This window comes from Salarias fasciatus, chromosome 23, assembly GCF_902148845.1.
Source record: "Salarias fasciatus chromosome 23, fSalaFa1.1, whole genome shotgun sequence".
Lineage (NCBI taxonomy): Eukaryota > Metazoa > Chordata > Actinopteri > Blenniiformes > Blenniidae > Salarias > Salarias fasciatus.
Window position 1 is genome coordinate 20,672,143 of NC_043766.1, and position 16,826 is coordinate 20,688,968.

Below are 16,826 nucleotides of genomic sequence, written 5' to 3' on the forward strand. Positions count from 1 at the left end.
GCATGTTCACACTACAGACTGATCTTATATATGCAGTTTCCTCAGCTTTATAACCTACAAACCCCTAAGTGGGCAAATGAAATGCCTTCTCGCATCTGTGTGTTTCTTTCTATAGTCTACATTTTTCCAATCTGTTTTAGACTGAAGTGTATAAATGAATATATAAATTTGCTGTGGTGTTTTAGCAGTGGATATTGAAAACATGCCTTTCTGTATTGTGATGAAGTTTTATTTTTTGCCTTTGGATGTACCGTCAGAGAGTTTGGACTCATCGAATCAGTAATATTGCAGAAGAATCAACCATTCTTTATTCATTTGTATAAAATGTACAGTTTGTTTACATCAGTCATTTGAATGTTTGTTCTTTCTCACTTCAAAAAAATAAATAATGGAATGTTCATCTTCTTTATTAATTGTGTGTGTGTGTGTGCCCGTGCGTGCCTGTGTGTCTGTGTGTGTGTCTGCCTGACTAAATCTGAAACTTCTTGCCATGGGCGTGTTGTGCCCTCTAGTGGACACTGGTCAATACTGCATATCAAACTCTCTTCAGCCCACATCGTCTTCCTCACATCATCGTGCCTTTGCTCGTTATGTGTTTTTGGGCTCATTTTTCCTTCCTTTTCTTGAGGTAGCTCTGAAAGTAGAAGTTGCTGAACAGGATGATGAGGGTAATGCAGTAACCAAAAACCAGCATGTTCATGGAGTCAGGGAAGTCGCACTCCGTGAACAGGTTGTAGCCCGTGTGCAGGAGGAAGAGCATGAACTGCACCTGCAGAGGCAGCAAACAGAACGACAGGTTTATTCAGACACTGTGTTGTTGTATGTGGGTACTGGGTAGCGCGTGTCCTGCAGACAGAAAGCCACTCACCAGCTGCAGTGACGTCAGGTAGCGCTTCCACCACAGGTACTTCTGCATGTGAGGGCCAATTGCAGCCAAGCCATAGTAGGAATACATCACGATGTGAACGAAGGTGTTGACGAGGCCGATGAAGAAGGCTGCAGAATGTGGTGCAAACAGAGGACTGTGATAAATATTTATTCCCCAGAATTTAGGAAGCAACATTTTGAATAGTGGTGTATGTTTACCTTTGGCACCTTAGAGCAGACCTGTGCAATGTTCAGCCACTAGCAACACTTTGGTTGTCCCTGACTGGCTTGTGTGAGGTTAACCAGAAACTACTCATACTTTTGAGGAAGTAATATCTAAGCCCTGCCCTTCAACTGTGTACTGACAAGCAGAGCAAACCACATTTAACCCAAAAAAACACACAGCTAGTAGTGAAAAAGAGATGGATTAAGAGCGCTTCAAACAAGATATGGACAATAAAATCTGAGTACTCATTGAATGAAATCAAAGTTCAGTTTGTGTAGGACAGACCATTGTGTTTAGCTATAGCAATAAAAATATAAAAACCTTGACTGATGCTCAGCAAGAAATGCACCATGAAGGGATAAATCTACTATCTGTCCGATCACTTTTTTGTTTCTCTCACTTAGTTTCTTTCACTTTCTGTCCCCCTCTCAGGTCCAGAAATATCCTGTATCAGTACTCAAAATAGAAACAATCAATTAAAAAAAGCACGCTAACAAGAGGAGCTCGATACTTATAGGCTCCTCTTGGAAGAGCAAATGTGTTGGGCACGTCACAGCAGCCATTCTGCTGCTTCCATGCTGAACAGGACAGGTTAGAAAAAAAAAAAGAAAAAGAAAATGAACTGCTGTGCCCTGCTCTGAGTCTGTTTGAGTTGCTGCTTCTGTGTTCGAGGGTCACCATTGTGGATTACGCAAAAGGCACGTCCGACTTTAGACAAGTTTTACAGCGAATGTATGCTGTTTCTGATTAAACCCCAGCAGGGTTGAGGGGCTTTGCCCAAGGACCCGTGGCAATGCCCTGCCAGGAGTGGGTTTTGAACAAGTGAACATCTGGTTACAGGTTTGCTTAGAATCAATCCTTTCACATGCTTTTAGGTGGAATTACAACTCACACTGTCCTCCGGCCACGTACTTGACTCCTGCCCACCAGTTGAAGATCATGGTGCCGTGATGGTAAACATGAAGGAAAGTGAGCTGATTGTTCTTTTTCCTCAGGATGAAGAAGAGCTGCACAGAACAAGAAAAGAAACTTCACTTTGGCCAAAAGGCAGATTCTTGTGAGAAAAACTGGTTCAGAAACTGTTTCAACTCGTTCCCTTTAAATCAAAGTTAAAAACATCCCAGGGAGAGCAATATCCTTTTAAAGACATTTCTGCTGGTTCTCTCTGTTAGCATACTCAAACATTACTGTTTCCCACTTCTGATGATTGTGCAAATTCATTTTAAGATAACACACCGTGTCACTGAGCTCGATGACCTTAGAGAAGAAAAACCACCAGCAAACGCTGGCCATCTGTTGAGAGGAAACAATGTAATGAAGTCAAACACATCTTGTTCTGAACAGGACTGACAGTTCACTCACTACTGGGATTGTTTCATGTATCTAACGTGGAATCTCAGCAGATTTCAAAGCATTTTCAGAAGAAACTTTCTCACCCTCATGGCCAGTGGGCTGGTGCTGTAGTCTACAGGCTGACAGAGGAGGCTGTAGTTAGACAGCCAGGATGTGAGCAGGAACTAAACACACACACAGGAAATCACACATACAGAATCACTCATGATCAAATGATATGATTTAACCTGATATCATATTTTCATTCCTGTTGTTCCCACAAATTTGTTTCCTGTTAAAAATGAACAAAGATGAGTTCAAGCATACCTCAGAAAACATGTACGCAGACAGGCCCACCATGGCAAAGTTGTAAACAATGAGAACAACCCTGAGGTTAACGGGCTGCCGGTGCTTCATCAGACGAGGACCGGCCCAGACTACACAGAGGTAAACCAGGAAAATGATGGCCACTGGCACAGGGGAATAGACCAAGAGCCATGGATCTGTCCTCTTATCTGTAGATACACATTGTTTTGTGTCAGAGACATTTAAGTTCAGCAGAACAAATCACACGACTCTCCTGAATGCAACAGAAGGTCTCAAAAGGAAAAAGAGGTGGCAGTGAGAGCACAAGCAAAATGACTAGCAAGTCTGTCCTCAGGCAGATGTTATGACTACTTAATTCATTCCGGTTATTGGACACAGACACACCTTACCTTAATTTAACAGTTTAATTTTATAATTGCCTGTCAACTCTCTCATTTTGTCCTATTGAGTAAACAATAATGAACTGACTCATTACTCTTTTCAGGCTTTGAAAATGTTCCCAGTATGTTAACTTTTCACCTACAGATCTGTGTGGCTGCTTGGGAGGATTGTGTACATGAACTGAGAGGGATAAATCAAGTCATCTGACCTGAATAAATCGTAAAAACAATCACATGATTTTTGTTTAGCTCTGAAAAAGGCAGCAATCCTATCTGTGAAACATGTGGAACGGGTGTGAGAAAGAGCAGTCCGTGCCTGCATGTTTTTTCATGGACAATATTTGAAATAACCCGCTTTTTACTGACAGTCTTCAGCACTAGAACGATAGGAAACACAAAGTGTTGAATCGCAATGTAAAGCTGATCGACTATATCACACATCACTTTTACACTTTCGTCAACTGAGAAGCTGAAATGAAACATCCATAAGAGTCCAAATGTCAGCAAGATTCTGTTGAATTTCATGGTCAACTTGCAATCCCCGGTATCTTACATGTTCTCCTCTTCCATCCACCCTCCTGAACCACCAGCCTGGACTCCCACCATCGGTTCAAATCTTCATTCAAAACTAATTTTTTCAACCTGTTTTATTCTCGCTGATCACTCCACTCCACTTTCATTCATCCAGACAGTTTTAATTTAATTCTTCTTTTTGTGCTTTGGCTGCTCACAGCAGGTCATCTGACACAAATACCCTCTGCCCCGTCTACCCTGACACCGTTCATCTCCACGTCCTTCCTGACTGCATCCGTGAATCTTCCCTGGGGTGTGAGCCTTCTGCTCTTGCCAAATAGATTTATCTCCAGCAGCCTAGATACACTGATTCTCCTCAGCACACCTTAAACTGTCACTTCTTGTTTTAAGTCAAACTGATCTCACTGACCAGTTCATTTTTAATCCTGTCCAACCAAGGAGTTTATAAATAAAATGTATTATCATTAAGAATCGCAACAGAATGTATGTGCACACCAGTGTACAATGTAATATTTGTGTTTCACCACTGGAGAGGCAAATCTCCACAAGTGACAAAGCAGACATTGTGAATTCAGTGGAGGACCACATCTGCAGCTCCCTCCTCCCACTCACGTCCACACACTGAGCACTGTTACACTGCTTCACTTTATGCAAGAACAAATACGTGCAAAACATAAACGAAACTCTGGGGAATATAATGTGCCACCATACCTCCGTTGTCCACTATCCTCTGGTGCACAGACACGAGACTTTGCCAGGCAGCAGCCATCTGAAAACACAGGAACGGTGAGCGGAGAAGAACCGGAAAGCAGTCGCGGTCCGCGGCAGGACAGTCAGCTCACCTTGAAAACCCAGTAACCTGAACTGACAGCGCGGGGGAACCTTTGGACGCCGCGTGGAGATGTGTGTGCAATAACTTTTGGGCAGATTTGAAGAGCCGGCACGCGCCGCTGAGCTCCACGCCTTCGAGGGGAGCGTGAAGGGAGCAGACCGGGGACCAGGAAGGACCGGCAGGCTGTCTGTCACCGAGCAAAGTTTCAAACTGAAATTCACAAACTGCTGTCACTTAGATCACTTCCTGGAACATGGGCCCGGAATGGATACCCGCCCCAATCAAGAGCTTTTTTTTTTTTTCCTTTTTCTTTTTTAACCCCTTACAGTGCGCCCTGGCTACTCCTTTATTAGTAAACAGTTATACAACTGATGATACATATTATAAAGGAAGTCTGCAGGATTCCTTCTTTCAGAACGATGCTCAGAAATTAAAGCAGGCAACGAATTATACTTAATGCACGGACCACTGTAGTCCACTGTTTTCAAATCAAATCAGATTTTATTTATAAAGCACTTTTCATATTAATAAAAACAACGCAAAGTGCTGAACAGTAAAAACAGTCATCACTCTTTGAAAGATCTCCAGCTGATTCAAAACGGTGCATTTACTGACAGGAAGTAACAAGAGTGCTCACACCCTTCACATGCCAGGTTCCCTTTACTGGACATAAACTTAAATTACTGTTGTTAACACACAAGAGCCAAACACCATAATACATCATAAAAGGTCAGAATAAACGCTGACTACACTAGTTTTATGTTCTAACTCCTCTGGGACTTTCTTTTTTTAATTTGTGCTAGACTTATTGGTATATCTACAGGTTTCATTTACTAGCATCTCATACTTTTTTAAACACACTTAACACCTAATTAAATTATGTTGCTTAATGTTAAGTTTAAATTGCTCAGAAACGGCAAAAAAAACGAGTCAATTTTCAGCAAGCTGTAACTAGTATACGTATCTATCTAAGCATGGGTCAGCTATTTTAAGTCAGGCTATATTTTACGTTCTTGGACAAGGGGATGCCAACGTGGTGCTCGTGGAAATGTTACCTTGAAGTGTTGAGGCAAGAAACAAACCATGTACCTCTTCATATGACCCTTCACCCTACAGTTAGCCGTCTCTCTCAGGAAGTGTGATGAGCCTTGCTCTCGGTAGTCAGGTTGAGTCGAGCCAGGGTGCGCTTGGTCCTCGACACATGGATAGAAACTGGGGTTTGGCATCTATGGTTGCAAAACTCTTAAGGAACCTTCATTTGAGCATTAAATATGATAATAATCCTACAAATGAAGTGTGAAGAAATTGATTTGCGTATATGAAATAAAATTGCCTCAGATCAAATGAGTCAAAGTTCATATTTATAGTGATAAAAACAAGGTCGTTACAAAAATACAAAAAAAAAATTACACAGTATATGTCCTAAATGTCACACAGTAAAAAACTGGGGATGTGACAAGACAATAACACCATCTTTGAGGAGACATGGATCATGGATCAGTTACACTTTAAAACACTGATAACAAGAGACGGCACCAAGTCATTTGAGGATCTTATCAGTTTTCCTCTTTCACAGTCCTGAAGAAAGAGTTGAGTGAGAGCTGCCGGCTCCCACCATCTGCAGCGCTCCCTTTAGCGTTATTTGAGGGTTGGAGTTTCTTGTTACTCTTAATCGCAGGCCGCTTTAGCTTTTTTCCACCCTGAAACAACCCAAGATAAATGGCACAGGGACCAGTTAGTAAAGAGATTACAAAAGCAGTTGGATTATGTCTCCACGATAATAAACTACACAGACGTGCTCACCTTGTCATCTTTTTCCTTTGGACTGTCCACAGAGTCATAAAGTTTAAAGATCTGAAGTCGAGTGAGAGACTTGGCGTTAATCTCACAACATAATTCACACAGATGACACAGGAACACATGCGGTCCTGTTTCTACAGTATTGAAAAGTATCCATGACATTTCATGACACAAGAAATCAAAATGATGAGTACAGATGAAGAATGTAGATTGGGGAAATGCTCTCCTGAGTTTAATTCATCTTCATTTGGTTTGAAGACAGATTGTACCTTGTGTTTCACTGGGCACAGGCTGGGTTTACTTGGGTATGAGTTTATGGTTTGGAGACAGTGGATGATGTTTAAAATGAGCAAAAAGCCATCTGACAAAGTGAAGCACTACAGTACAGACCTTCAGTAAAACCAGTAGCGACTCCATTCAGTGTTTGAAGGACTACCCTGCTAGTGCAAAAACTGTGCTTTCTGTGAAAGGCAATCAGGCTCCCTGTTGGTGCTGCAGTTATTACTAACTTCAATCACACAGCAGGGAGTCCCACAGTCAAACGGAGCGCAGAACAACACAAACCTTTTTCTGTCCTGTGGACACAGCGGCTTCCTGCAGGGCCGATTTGGACAGCCACTGTGCGTTTTCGGTCTGAGCTTGTGTTTCGCTCTCCTTCAGGTGTATGCTATAAACCACATTGGTCTGAGAAATGTGGGAGAAGATGTGAAGTACCTGCAAATCCAGACAAATAACTGCATTACAGCAAAAGAAACAATCTGTTTGCAGATGTGAATAGGAAATTGATGAGAGTTAAATATCATGCTTACTTCTCCCACATACTGCAAGAGACTTTCAGTCAAATGGGTCGCCAGTAGTCGGTTAATTTCATCACACAGCGCCGTCTTCTGTTTCATCACAGAGCTTTCCTCCTCCAGTAGAACACTGGGGAACTCCCACAGTCCTGCCAGCAAGCCTGTAAGAACACCATTACTAATGCTGACACACTCATGCAAAGACACACACACACACACATACTTTTTCTTATTGACAATTTGCCTGATGCAGACAGTACACTGGCTTACATTAAATTTGTGCAGATTTACTCTAAACTCTGAAGCTTTAATCACTACTGGTCAAACACTGACTCCGAAACATTTGTTCACATAAAAATGTATTAAATTCATAACAAGGACCTTTATGGATCTTTGTGCTATCAGCTGTAGATATAGTTACCCACCGCTATAGAGGAACAAGACCCGATGCATTCATACACACAGATCCTATCCCAAGATGGTAAACAATCTTTACTTCATTGCTTTAATCACAGTGGGAGTCACAAGCACTCTGCTCTGTCACTGACATTCACCTGTGTCACCTGCACTGTAACAAACCTGCCATGAAATGAGAGAGAAACTTTGCCTCAGGATGCTTTGACACTCCGCTGATCGACAGAATCAGAGGTGATGCAAAGAGACATTCCTTTGCCTGTTTCTACGGATAAGTATGAATTTAAAACTACAGACCGACTGAACCATGACCCTGTTTAAAACCATCCCCTGCACTGACCTTTGTGTGGTCTTTGTATGAGCAGGTATCGGTCTCCCTCCTCTCCAGGCCGCGTCACCACGCAGGTCAGAAAACGCTCCACTCTGCGAGGCTTCTTTGCCGGCTTCCTGGGGAAGTTCTGCACACCAAGTGCATCGTCCCAGGGCTCCGCGGGACACAGCAGGCATGTTCCACTGGTCACTGACCAGAAGCAAGAGAAAAACTTCATTTTATCTGCAAAGATATCTGAGAAGGGATACTGTGAAACAAGGAGGCAGTATACATACTACAGTCCTCGATATCAGGAAGGACAGGTGGCTTTCTGTCCAGCTTTCCCAAAAGCTTCTTAGAGATTTGCTCTTGTCTGACATGAACCTGAACAGAGACACGACAAAGCATGGAATCTCCCCTGAACATTTTTTTTTTTAAATATGTATTTGTTTTCCCCAAGCAAACAGTATGGATCGCACCTACCTTGTGATAAGAGTGGCAGTGAGACTGCACGGGACACCGGCTGCACAGCGGTGCTTTAGGAGTGCACACCTGTGCTCCCAGCTCCATCATGGCCTGGTTAAAATCTCCCGGCCTCTCTGGGTCCACCAGCATGTTAGCCAAACTCCTGAAACAAAGAAAAATGCAAAAAGGAAGCATATTTATTTGAATTTCATATCATATAAATGACTTAAAGTTTGGATATGGATCCCACCATAGAGCCTCTGTCACTGCATGACTTGTGCTGTCAGCTCCAATGGCCTTGATGCGACACAACACACGGATCACATTGCCGTCCACAGCTCCTGTAACCTGGACAACGGAAACCACCCGAAAGCCTCAGTGATAAATCTATAAATCTATTTCTAGTCAGGACTGACATTAGAGTTTGTCCTCGTCCAAAAAAAAAAGAAAAAAAAAAAGACATGTATAGATGTATATTCTGACCTGTCCCAGTGCAATGGAGCCTACAGCTGCAGCAGTGTAACGTCCTACTCCGGGCAACTCTTTAAGCAGGCTGTCCACTGTCTGGGGCATCCGCCCCTTCAGCTCTGACACCACCTAACAAGCAGCAAAGCAGTTCCACAATCAACACTCAAAAGATGTGAATGCAACAAACACACATCGCTACAGGTGATCTTCTACTTTAAAACGTTTTCATGGAGATAGGGAACGAAAAGCACATTCGATTGCAACTATATCTTCCAGCATATTTATTCTTAGAAGTCCATTGTTGTTTGAAGCTGCCATTTATCAAATTCACAAACCCTGAGGTAATGAATGGGCAGAGACTTTTGTTTTAACACCTGCTGGAGGTTACAGAAGACTGAGTTCCAGCACGGATCACACTCTCACCTCATATTTCAGTCCGTGTGAAGGAGCTCATTAGTGATATTATCACATCTACACTGGATTCCACTTCAAAAGGAGAAATGAAATAATAATTGCACATATGGGGTATATGAGTGCCGAAACGGCAGACCCTCCCACTACACCTATTTACCCCTGCGGCCTTTGGAATATTAATAATTGGCTTTTATTTTTCCCACAATCCCAGGTGAGCTTAAAGCTGACCAACCAGCAGCAGTAGCACTGAGAGCAGCCTGCAGGTCCTCAGCGTCACCATGCCTGTCTTGAAAACATGCTTACTCTCCATAGCATTGCTCGATTACCTCTGAATTTTTCTCATTGATTTTGAAGTTTTACAGTTGGCTCAGTGTAGCTGTAAACTGTTTACTGTGCAGTGTGCACCTATGGAAACTTCAAGGAAAACATCAAACTGACCCTCTATGTTTTATTTTGACTTCAGGAGAACACAGCCTCTTGTCCACGAGCACTGAAGCTGAGGATGAAACAAACAAACCTTTTGCGCCCCCTCATGTAGTCTTTTCCCTCGGGAGTAGTAGCCAAGGCCAGCCCACATCTGGTTGACCTCCTGTCCATCAATGAAATCAATATATTTAATTTAAAAACATCATCGTCTGAAATCTATGTGTGCATTTGGACGACTTCAGGTAAGTACCTCCAGTGTTGCTGCTGCAAGTTTCTGCACTGTAGGCCACTTCTGAAGTACAAAGAAACAAAATGTCTGAATTACACATTGTGCTGCAAATCACACAAATACATTCCAAACAAAATCAGGATTTCTACCTTCATCCATTTGTTGTAGTAGTCGATAACTGTAGCGACTTGTGTTTGCTGCAGCATGATTTCTGAAACCCACACTGGAACAAAACAAGCAAAACAAGTCACTTGAAATAGTCAGTAGCTGTGGATTTAAATATCTGTCAAAGAATGTCTTCACTGACCTGCATATGTCCTGATGTTGACATCCGATTCGCTTATAGCCTGTAGAGGGAGGCAAGAAATACACCAGCATATTATTTTTACATCAAAATTGTGAATTATATAAAAAACATCAAGGCATGAAAAAAAAGTGTTTGGGTACTTTCGAATCACACTACAGAAAGGGGAAGTTTGGGCGTTTATCATCAAATATTTTGACAGCATTTATCTTAGAATTGATTTAGCTTTAATCAGTAGAACACAACAAAATGTCCCGTGTGTTGATACATGCTTTTGCTGGATAACTTGGTTTTGGCTCTGTTCATGCACTGATTATCCATGTTGGTGTCTGTCTTTTTGTTTAAAGCCCTTTTATTTAACTCTTTTGTGTCCACAGCTGATCTGAGCTGCGCTGAGTGTAGTGAACTAGTCGAATGTCTTGGCACCAGTGTGATTTTCTGACTCGTTCTCTTGTCAGAGACAGTTCACCCATGGCTCTCTCATACCAGTGTTCTCCAAGGCAGCTCTCTCTTCTCCTTGTCATACCACTTCAGGAGTTGAGCACGAAATCCCACAACAGCATCCTCAGTAAAAGTGTGATATGAAGAAGGCAAGGACACATCTTTGGTTTCCTCTGCAAGAACAAAATTCACACCTCATTCATCCTAAAGGCAAAGAATGTGAGGCAGATTTGCAGCTTTTTACTGAATTGTAAAAAGTAATCACAATGGGTAAATTTAGAATGCCATGATAGGCTTTTTTTCTTCTTCTTTCCTCTTGAAGGATGTCTTTCTTGTCTTTAGTGATTCACATTCATAACACATGAAATAACGTGCAAATCTTTAATAGGATGAGGCCGAAGAATGCATAAAAAAAAAACGTTTTACCAGTTACAGCTGCATCACAAACTGGAGAGTTCATTGCATAAGTTGGCATCAATATTCAGAGTTTATATGTTGTTTATGTTTGTTTCATAATATAAATAGTTGATGAAAATAGTTGACAATGTAATCCAGCCTGCAGCTCGGTCACAACAGTTATGTATGGCACCTAATAAAAATAATGAATGTGTGTAATATAAGTCTATTGTATGATCTTTCTTAAAGTAATCATGAGGGCTCTACCGTCTTTCCCCGCTGTCTTGGACCTCTTCCGCCTCGGGGCCGCTGCTGTCTCCAGCCCGGCTCTCCTGCCGTTCTGCACTGCTGACCGGAACCTGCTCATCTTAATACGCACAGATCGGGAGAAAATGATTTCTGGACGCACCGTCGGGTCAGTCTTGTTTACACGGAGCAGTATTTCCCGTTCCCGCCAGAGTGGCGATGGGCGTGCTGCGTTCGTCCAATCAGTTGCAGGAACTCCAGTGACGCTAGAAACGTCATTTCCGGCGGAGGGAGGCACGCCAATCAAAATTAGGTAAAGGTAATAAAAATTATTTTTACTAAAATACACTAGAATAATATGAATTACTGAGCATAATTATTGGAATTCTGGTTTAAATACATTTTAGATATTTACATTGACATTGCTTTTTAATCATGAAATTAATCAACTTTTTAAAAGTAGATAATTTTATGCATACTTCAGTGTTGAAGTTACATGACTTGAATTTTTTTGTTTACAGTTCCTACTTGTTTGATCAACTTTCGTTAGATTGCCTTTATTCATACTTTGTCTCCAACTTGTGCCTTGTCTGACTAATGTTTGTCTGTCTTATCAGTATATAACTGAACCGATGAGTTCTGCCCTTATCAGTATAGACACAGATTTCTCACAGTCACTGTCTATGATTAGATTTAAAATTGTTGAATCGAATTATTTTATTTTTTTATCTGCACCTAATGGTTGAAAAACATGCATGTGAGGTGAATTGGTGGCCCTAAATTGCCCTTTGGTGTGCGCGCGCGCGCGTGTGTGTGTGTGTGTGTGTGTGTGTGTGTGTGTGTGTGTGTGTGTGTGTGTGTGTGTGTGTGTGTGTGTGTGTGTGAGAGAGAGAGAGCTGCTATTTCTCTGTGCTTTTCCAATGATTCAACTAAACTAAGACTACATAAGTTTGACCCTTCAGGTTCACCACTGTCTGGCGGAAGAAAAGTGTCACAGTGTCACATGCTTCCTTGCTTTGTCCCCCAATTACTGGATTCTTTGATAAAAACATTTGACTTTTATTCCAAGGCCTACCAGACACAGAGATTGCAGTCTTCAGCGTCCCCCAGTTGATTGATGGTCTCACCAACCAACAAACAAAGTTATCTATTGCCAGATCATCAGGTTCATTTTGAAGGAATGGAAATCTCCTTCAGCTCCATCTTTTTAAAAAAGGATTACAGATGTGTTGTTGGCCATTAGGATTCCAATTCCAAAGAGCTGCTTCTATTAAAACATGAGTACATAAAAAAGTGTTCTAATCAAGGAACTATTCCTGAGCTTACTGAGTGAAGTAAAAAAAAAAAAAAAAACACTGGAACTTCACATAACTACAAACAGGCTGTTCTGTTTTAAATGTTCTGCTTTCTTCCTGCACTGGCTTAACTATCAAAACACTGCAAACTCTGTTTTGACATGAGCAAAGTCCAGAATACATAACATTGTAAGTCCATAAATAAAAAGTGGTACAGCAAAGTGAAGAACTGTCCATTTAACAACACACACATTCAGGACGACACGATTTTTTACAAAAAATGAAGGGAATTCATCTGAATTTGTTAAAGGTAATCCATTCCTCTGGTCAGCACTCAGACTGGCTGTCCTTCAAAACTGAAACACAAACCATAAAATATAATAGTAACAATAATAATAATAATAATAATAATAATAATAATAATAATAATAATAATAATAATAATAATAATAATGGGGGAAAAACAAACAATAATTATTTGGCCATCATTACAATTCTCACCTTCTGAAGCATTAACCCGGTTTGTGAGGAGGACTTGTGCCTGTGTTTCATTTATTTTCATGTACAAAGTATCAGCTTTGTCCTGTTGAGACAATTATAGTTTTGGGTTTGAGTGCTTCGAACTTTAATGATCAATCTTGAAATAATGTTATACATTTAGTAATTAGAAGATTATTGTAGCTTACCATCAATTCTCTGAACAGTGAAGACCCCATAACCTTTTGCACATGTTCTTCCAGAACAGGGAATAAGCAGACAAAACGCTGGACAGAGATGAGAGAAAGCATTAAACATTGATAAATGCATTGGTGTGCTTTAGGATATGTTTAATTGTGAAAATAATAATAATAATAATAATAATAATAATAATAATAATAATAATAATAATAATAATAATAATAATAATGAGAAACAGTTTTAAATAACATGGACAGAACACCACTATATAAGACAATTTGTTATGAATCTGAACTTTCACTCTGATGAACTTGGTAATAATGGCAAAAATATGCACCATGATATATCTCAGAAACACCTGCACAGTTCTTTTTATGTATCAAATAAATGGAGCGGAACTCCTAGGTTGACTATTGAAAACATACAGTACATGAACACTCATATGTTCATGTACTGTGTGTATGTAGAATGACGCACTCATATATGAAAACTCCTTTAGTTATGAAAATAAAAAGCCTATATGGAAAATGTTACTCTGTATCTATTTGAAAAATATGTATGACTGTGTCTGAAATGTTAGTTCATAATGAGATACCACTGTCAAACAAATGAATCTTACAAATGACAATATTGTATTTGTGGTTAAAGTTTTGATCATTTAAATTACTTTACGTACCTCCAAGGCTAGGCTGGCTTGTGTCTGGGCTTCAGCATGCTCCTGGTTACCCATCGCATACAGAAGATATTGGATCACCCCAAGAGACACAAGCTCATGAGAAACTTCTCTGTCTTCTTCAGCCAGCAGCCTTTAACACAGAATATTCAGGGTATATGAATCCAGCATACCATCAGTATATAAGCTGAGACAACAATCATCACATATAGTAGTTTTGAAAATTTTAGTCAGAACACATTTTCACTTAATACTTTTAAAGCTTGTACCGTATCGCTTTAGCGGCAGCAGCTTGCTGTACAAACACAGGAAGAGATCCAGTCATCTTGATCACCTCTGCCTCTGCTTGTATTGCACACATCAGTCAAACAGATAATACTAATAACATTTAAAGATCTGATTGGTGCATGAATGACACAACTGTCTCCAAAAAATTAGAAATGTAAGTTACAGACACCATCATGAGAGCATTTCTCTCATAGCTACTGTTAAGTTTCCTCAGAGCGTTTATTGTACTGATTAGAATAAAAACACTTTTACTCTATAACTGTAAAACTTTCAGAAATGTCCACATTAAAATGTTACCTCCTGTGATTCCATGCAGCTGAGCTTCATCCTTATTCAGTGTCAGTAGAGACACCAGACCTGTGAGCAGCATCCCCCTGACTTCAAAACACTTCAGGCCTAAGATCAATTTAATAGCTGTCATCAAGAAATGCACACAGATAGAATTAAATGTTAATTATTTATTGTCGAAGACAAATTTCTAATACATCGTGACAATAAAAAAAAATATTTTGTTCTCACACACACACACACACACACACACACACACACACACACATACACACACACACAGTCTCGTATTTCTGTCCTTGTGGGGACCTTCCATTGACTCCCATTCATGTCTAGCCCCTAACCCTGACCCTTACCCTAACCCTAACCCACACCACAACAAAGCCTAACCCTAAAGAAATGTTTAAGCACTTTTACTTTTTTCAGTAACAACAACATGGTCAAGAAAACACTGTTTCTCCTACTTAGGACCGGAAAAAGGTCCTCACAAGGCACGTCGTTCCACGTTTTGCTATCCTTGTGGGGACATTTGGCCCCAACAAGGATAGAAATACGAGAACACACACACACACACACACACACACACACACACACACACACACACACACACACACACACACACACACATTCACACACACATTTAGACAAATTTGACTAATGCTTGGTTTACCTTCTTCCTGGACATCCAAATGCAGAGACTTTAGCAAATTAAGTAAAGGCTCTACTATGCCAGAATGTGCTGTTTTTAATTGCAGCTGTAAAAGATTAACTACAGTCAGGGTTAGAACACAAATAATCAGTTTTCTGGTGTTGTGAATGTTTTGAAAAAGTACATCTTCGCTTTAACTTGGTGAATTGGTGCAAGGTTTTGTTTTACCTGAACAAAACGTAAAGCATTCAGTACCAGCTGTTGGGCTTTTGGCGAGGTACAAGACATGAGGGTTATCAAAGTCTTGTAGATGTGGTCTTGATATTTGGGGTTTCCACACGACAGTGACTTGAGGAGGATCCAAGCTGACTCCTGGGTTTCATAAGTGTTTGACATGGCTAGACAATCTGCAATGACTTCCACACCTGCAACAATACCAGAACAAAAGGTATAGTATATAAAGGTGTAGATGGTGTAGTTTTATTCACTAGAAGGCGATGATGAGAAACACCGTCATGTATGTAAGATTTATTTGTATGTTTGTCAGCTATATGTTCTATTGCAATGATCACTTGTTAAATTTACCGTGACTTTCACAGATGAGCCATTTGCATTTGCAGCCACTGTTTGAGACAGTTGTTAGAAGATGCACAACTTCAGCCTTGTCAAGGTCTTTACTCTGAGAATGGCCCAAAATATCCAAGAGAGTAAGAATCCCTCCGTCTTCCAGGAACTCTGTCAAATACTGATCACTGGAAAACATCAAATAGTTATAACTCACGAGAGAATATGTTTATTAGTTCACAGATAGTGAAATTTGCAGATAAATAAAGTATTTTAGCTCACTCACTGATTCGAAGCACACAGGAAAATTCCAATGGCTTTCAGCTGGAGTCCCAAGTCAGTCCCAAATAGGTATCTATTTATGTTGTGAAGGAGTCTCTGTTCGTTCCACTGTCCTGCCAGAGTATCTTTTCAGGGACACTCTTTACAGGGGAAAAACAACAATTCAACAATTCCACATAAGGAAACATAGTAACTGTGGAAAGGAAAAAGGATTAAAAGTTTGCAGAAACACGCTCTGATACATAGCCTGACACATGAATTCACAGGAAAATAATGACCCAAAGCCCGCGCGCGCACACACACACACACACACACACACACACACACACACACACACACACACACACTGCTTGATGAAAGGATACGTGAGTCTCATCCACGTGGTAAGTCGAGCCAGAAAAAGACTGGCAACCTGGGCAAACTGTAGCTCCAGATCATAAAATATCTTCCCAGAGTTTTGAGTCACAAAGGAGATCAGCATGCGGCTGCGGACTGTCCTGTCCCCTCGGTCCCACTCCCGGAGGAAGCTGAGCACCAGGTCCTTCTGTGGAGACATTTCAGTCTGGCTGTTACTGCTGTGTTTACAGTGGTTACCAGGGTTGCAGCTGTTGCCTAACTATGGTCTCAATGAACAGAATGGAATAGAATAGAATAGAATAGAACAGAACAGAATCCATCTACTAGTACTACTACTACTAATAATGTTGTTGTTGTTTGCTCACAGTATGTCTACAAAAGATAAGAAAACCTTATATAATATGTTTAAATGACAGTAGTGTAAGTATTTGGATCAATCACTTTTATTCAGAGTGATGGATCTTTAACATTAATATATTTTATCACTCAAATTAGTGTATTCATATATTTAAAGGAGAACTCAAATTAGTGTATTCATATATTTAAA

At 40.6% G+C, this 16,826-nt stretch overlaps 3 protein-coding genes across 3 annotated transcripts; all 3 read right to left on the reverse strand.

Annotated features, from left to right (window-relative positions):
- Nucleotides 1-468: 468 nt before the first annotated feature.
- elovl8b (ELOVL fatty acid elongase 8b) lies at nucleotides 469-4,731 on the reverse strand. The gene is made up of 8 exons (XM_030083469.1): nucleotides 4,509-4,731; nucleotides 4,378-4,435; nucleotides 2,753-2,940; nucleotides 2,530-2,610; nucleotides 2,330-2,386; nucleotides 1,986-2,100; nucleotides 869-996; nucleotides 469-769 (listed from the first exon to the last, which is right to left on the reverse strand). Exons 2-8 carry the CDS (start codon nucleotides 4,433-4,435, stop codon nucleotides 605-607), a joined length of 792 nt encoding a protein of 263 aa, XP_029939329.1. The 5' UTR covers nucleotides 4,509-4,731; the 3' UTR covers nucleotides 469-604.
- A 1,106-nt stretch (nucleotides 4,732-5,837) lies between these two features.
- On the reverse strand, nucleotides 5,838-11,394 carry mutyh (mutY DNA glycosylase). The gene is made up of 15 exons (XM_030083468.1): nucleotides 11,227-11,394; nucleotides 10,609-10,736; nucleotides 10,126-10,165; nucleotides 9,968-10,041; nucleotides 9,840-9,881; nucleotides 9,681-9,752; nucleotides 8,765-8,878; nucleotides 8,532-8,629; nucleotides 8,300-8,444; nucleotides 8,113-8,200; nucleotides 7,847-8,026; nucleotides 7,108-7,253; nucleotides 6,863-7,012; nucleotides 6,302-6,352; nucleotides 5,838-6,198 (listed from the first exon to the last, which is right to left on the reverse strand). Exons 1-15 carry the CDS (start codon nucleotides 11,324-11,326, stop codon nucleotides 6,055-6,057), a joined length of 1,572 nt encoding a protein of 523 aa, XP_029939328.1. The 5' UTR covers nucleotides 11,327-11,394; the 3' UTR covers nucleotides 5,838-6,054.
- Nucleotides 11,395-12,759: 1,365 nt separating this feature from the next.
- armh1 (armadillo like helical domain containing 1) lies at nucleotides 12,760-16,478 on the reverse strand. Its single transcript, XM_030083713.1, has 11 exons — nucleotides 16,288-16,478; nucleotides 15,927-15,995; nucleotides 15,662-15,828; nucleotides 15,305-15,501; nucleotides 15,098-15,182; nucleotides 14,437-14,553; nucleotides 14,121-14,187; nucleotides 13,855-13,984; nucleotides 13,187-13,264; nucleotides 13,002-13,083; nucleotides 12,760-12,856 (listed from the first exon to the last, which is right to left on the reverse strand). Exons 1-11 carry the CDS (start codon nucleotides 16,476-16,478, stop codon nucleotides 12,828-12,830), a joined length of 1,212 nt encoding a protein of 403 aa, XP_029939573.1. The 3' UTR covers nucleotides 12,760-12,827.
- Nucleotides 16,479-16,826: the final 348 nt, after the last annotated feature.

Coding starts and splice junctions, on each gene's coding strand:
- armh1 (XM_030083713.1), bottom strand. CDS start 16,478: ATGTCTCCACAGAAGGACCTGGTGCTCAGCTTCCTCCGGGAGTGGGAC. Junction 14,554..15,097: donor TTTGGATGTCCAGGAAGAAG/GTAAACCAAGCA, acceptor TCTTGATGACAG/CTATTAAATTGATCTTAGGC. Junction 13,985..14,120: donor GCTGCCGCTAAAGCGATACG/GTACAAGCTTTA, acceptor TCTGTGTTAAAG/GCTGCTGGCTGAAGAAGACA.
- elovl8b (XM_030083469.1), bottom strand. CDS start 4,435: ATGGCTGCTGCCTGGCAAAGTCTCGTGTCTGTGCACCAGAGGATAGTG. Junction 2,101..2,329: donor TCATCGAGCTCAGTGACACG/GTGTGTTATCTT, acceptor TGTTCTGTGCAG/CTCTTCTTCATCCTGAGGAA. Junction 770..868: donor ACCTGACGTCACTGCAGCTG/GTGAGTGGCTTT, acceptor CTGCCTCTGCAG/GTGCAGTTCATGCTCTTCCT.
- mutyh (XM_030083468.1), bottom strand. CDS start 11,326: ATGAGCAGGTTCCGGTCAGCAGTGCAGAACGGCAGGAGAGCCGGGCTG. Junction 9,753..9,839: donor TTGCAGCAGCAACACTGGAG/GTACTTACCTGA, acceptor ATTGATGGACAG/GAGGTCAACCAGATGTGGGC. Junction 7,013..7,107: donor TCTTGCAGTATGTGGGAGAA/GTAAGCATGATA, acceptor CTGGATTTGCAG/GTACTTCACATCTTCTCCCA.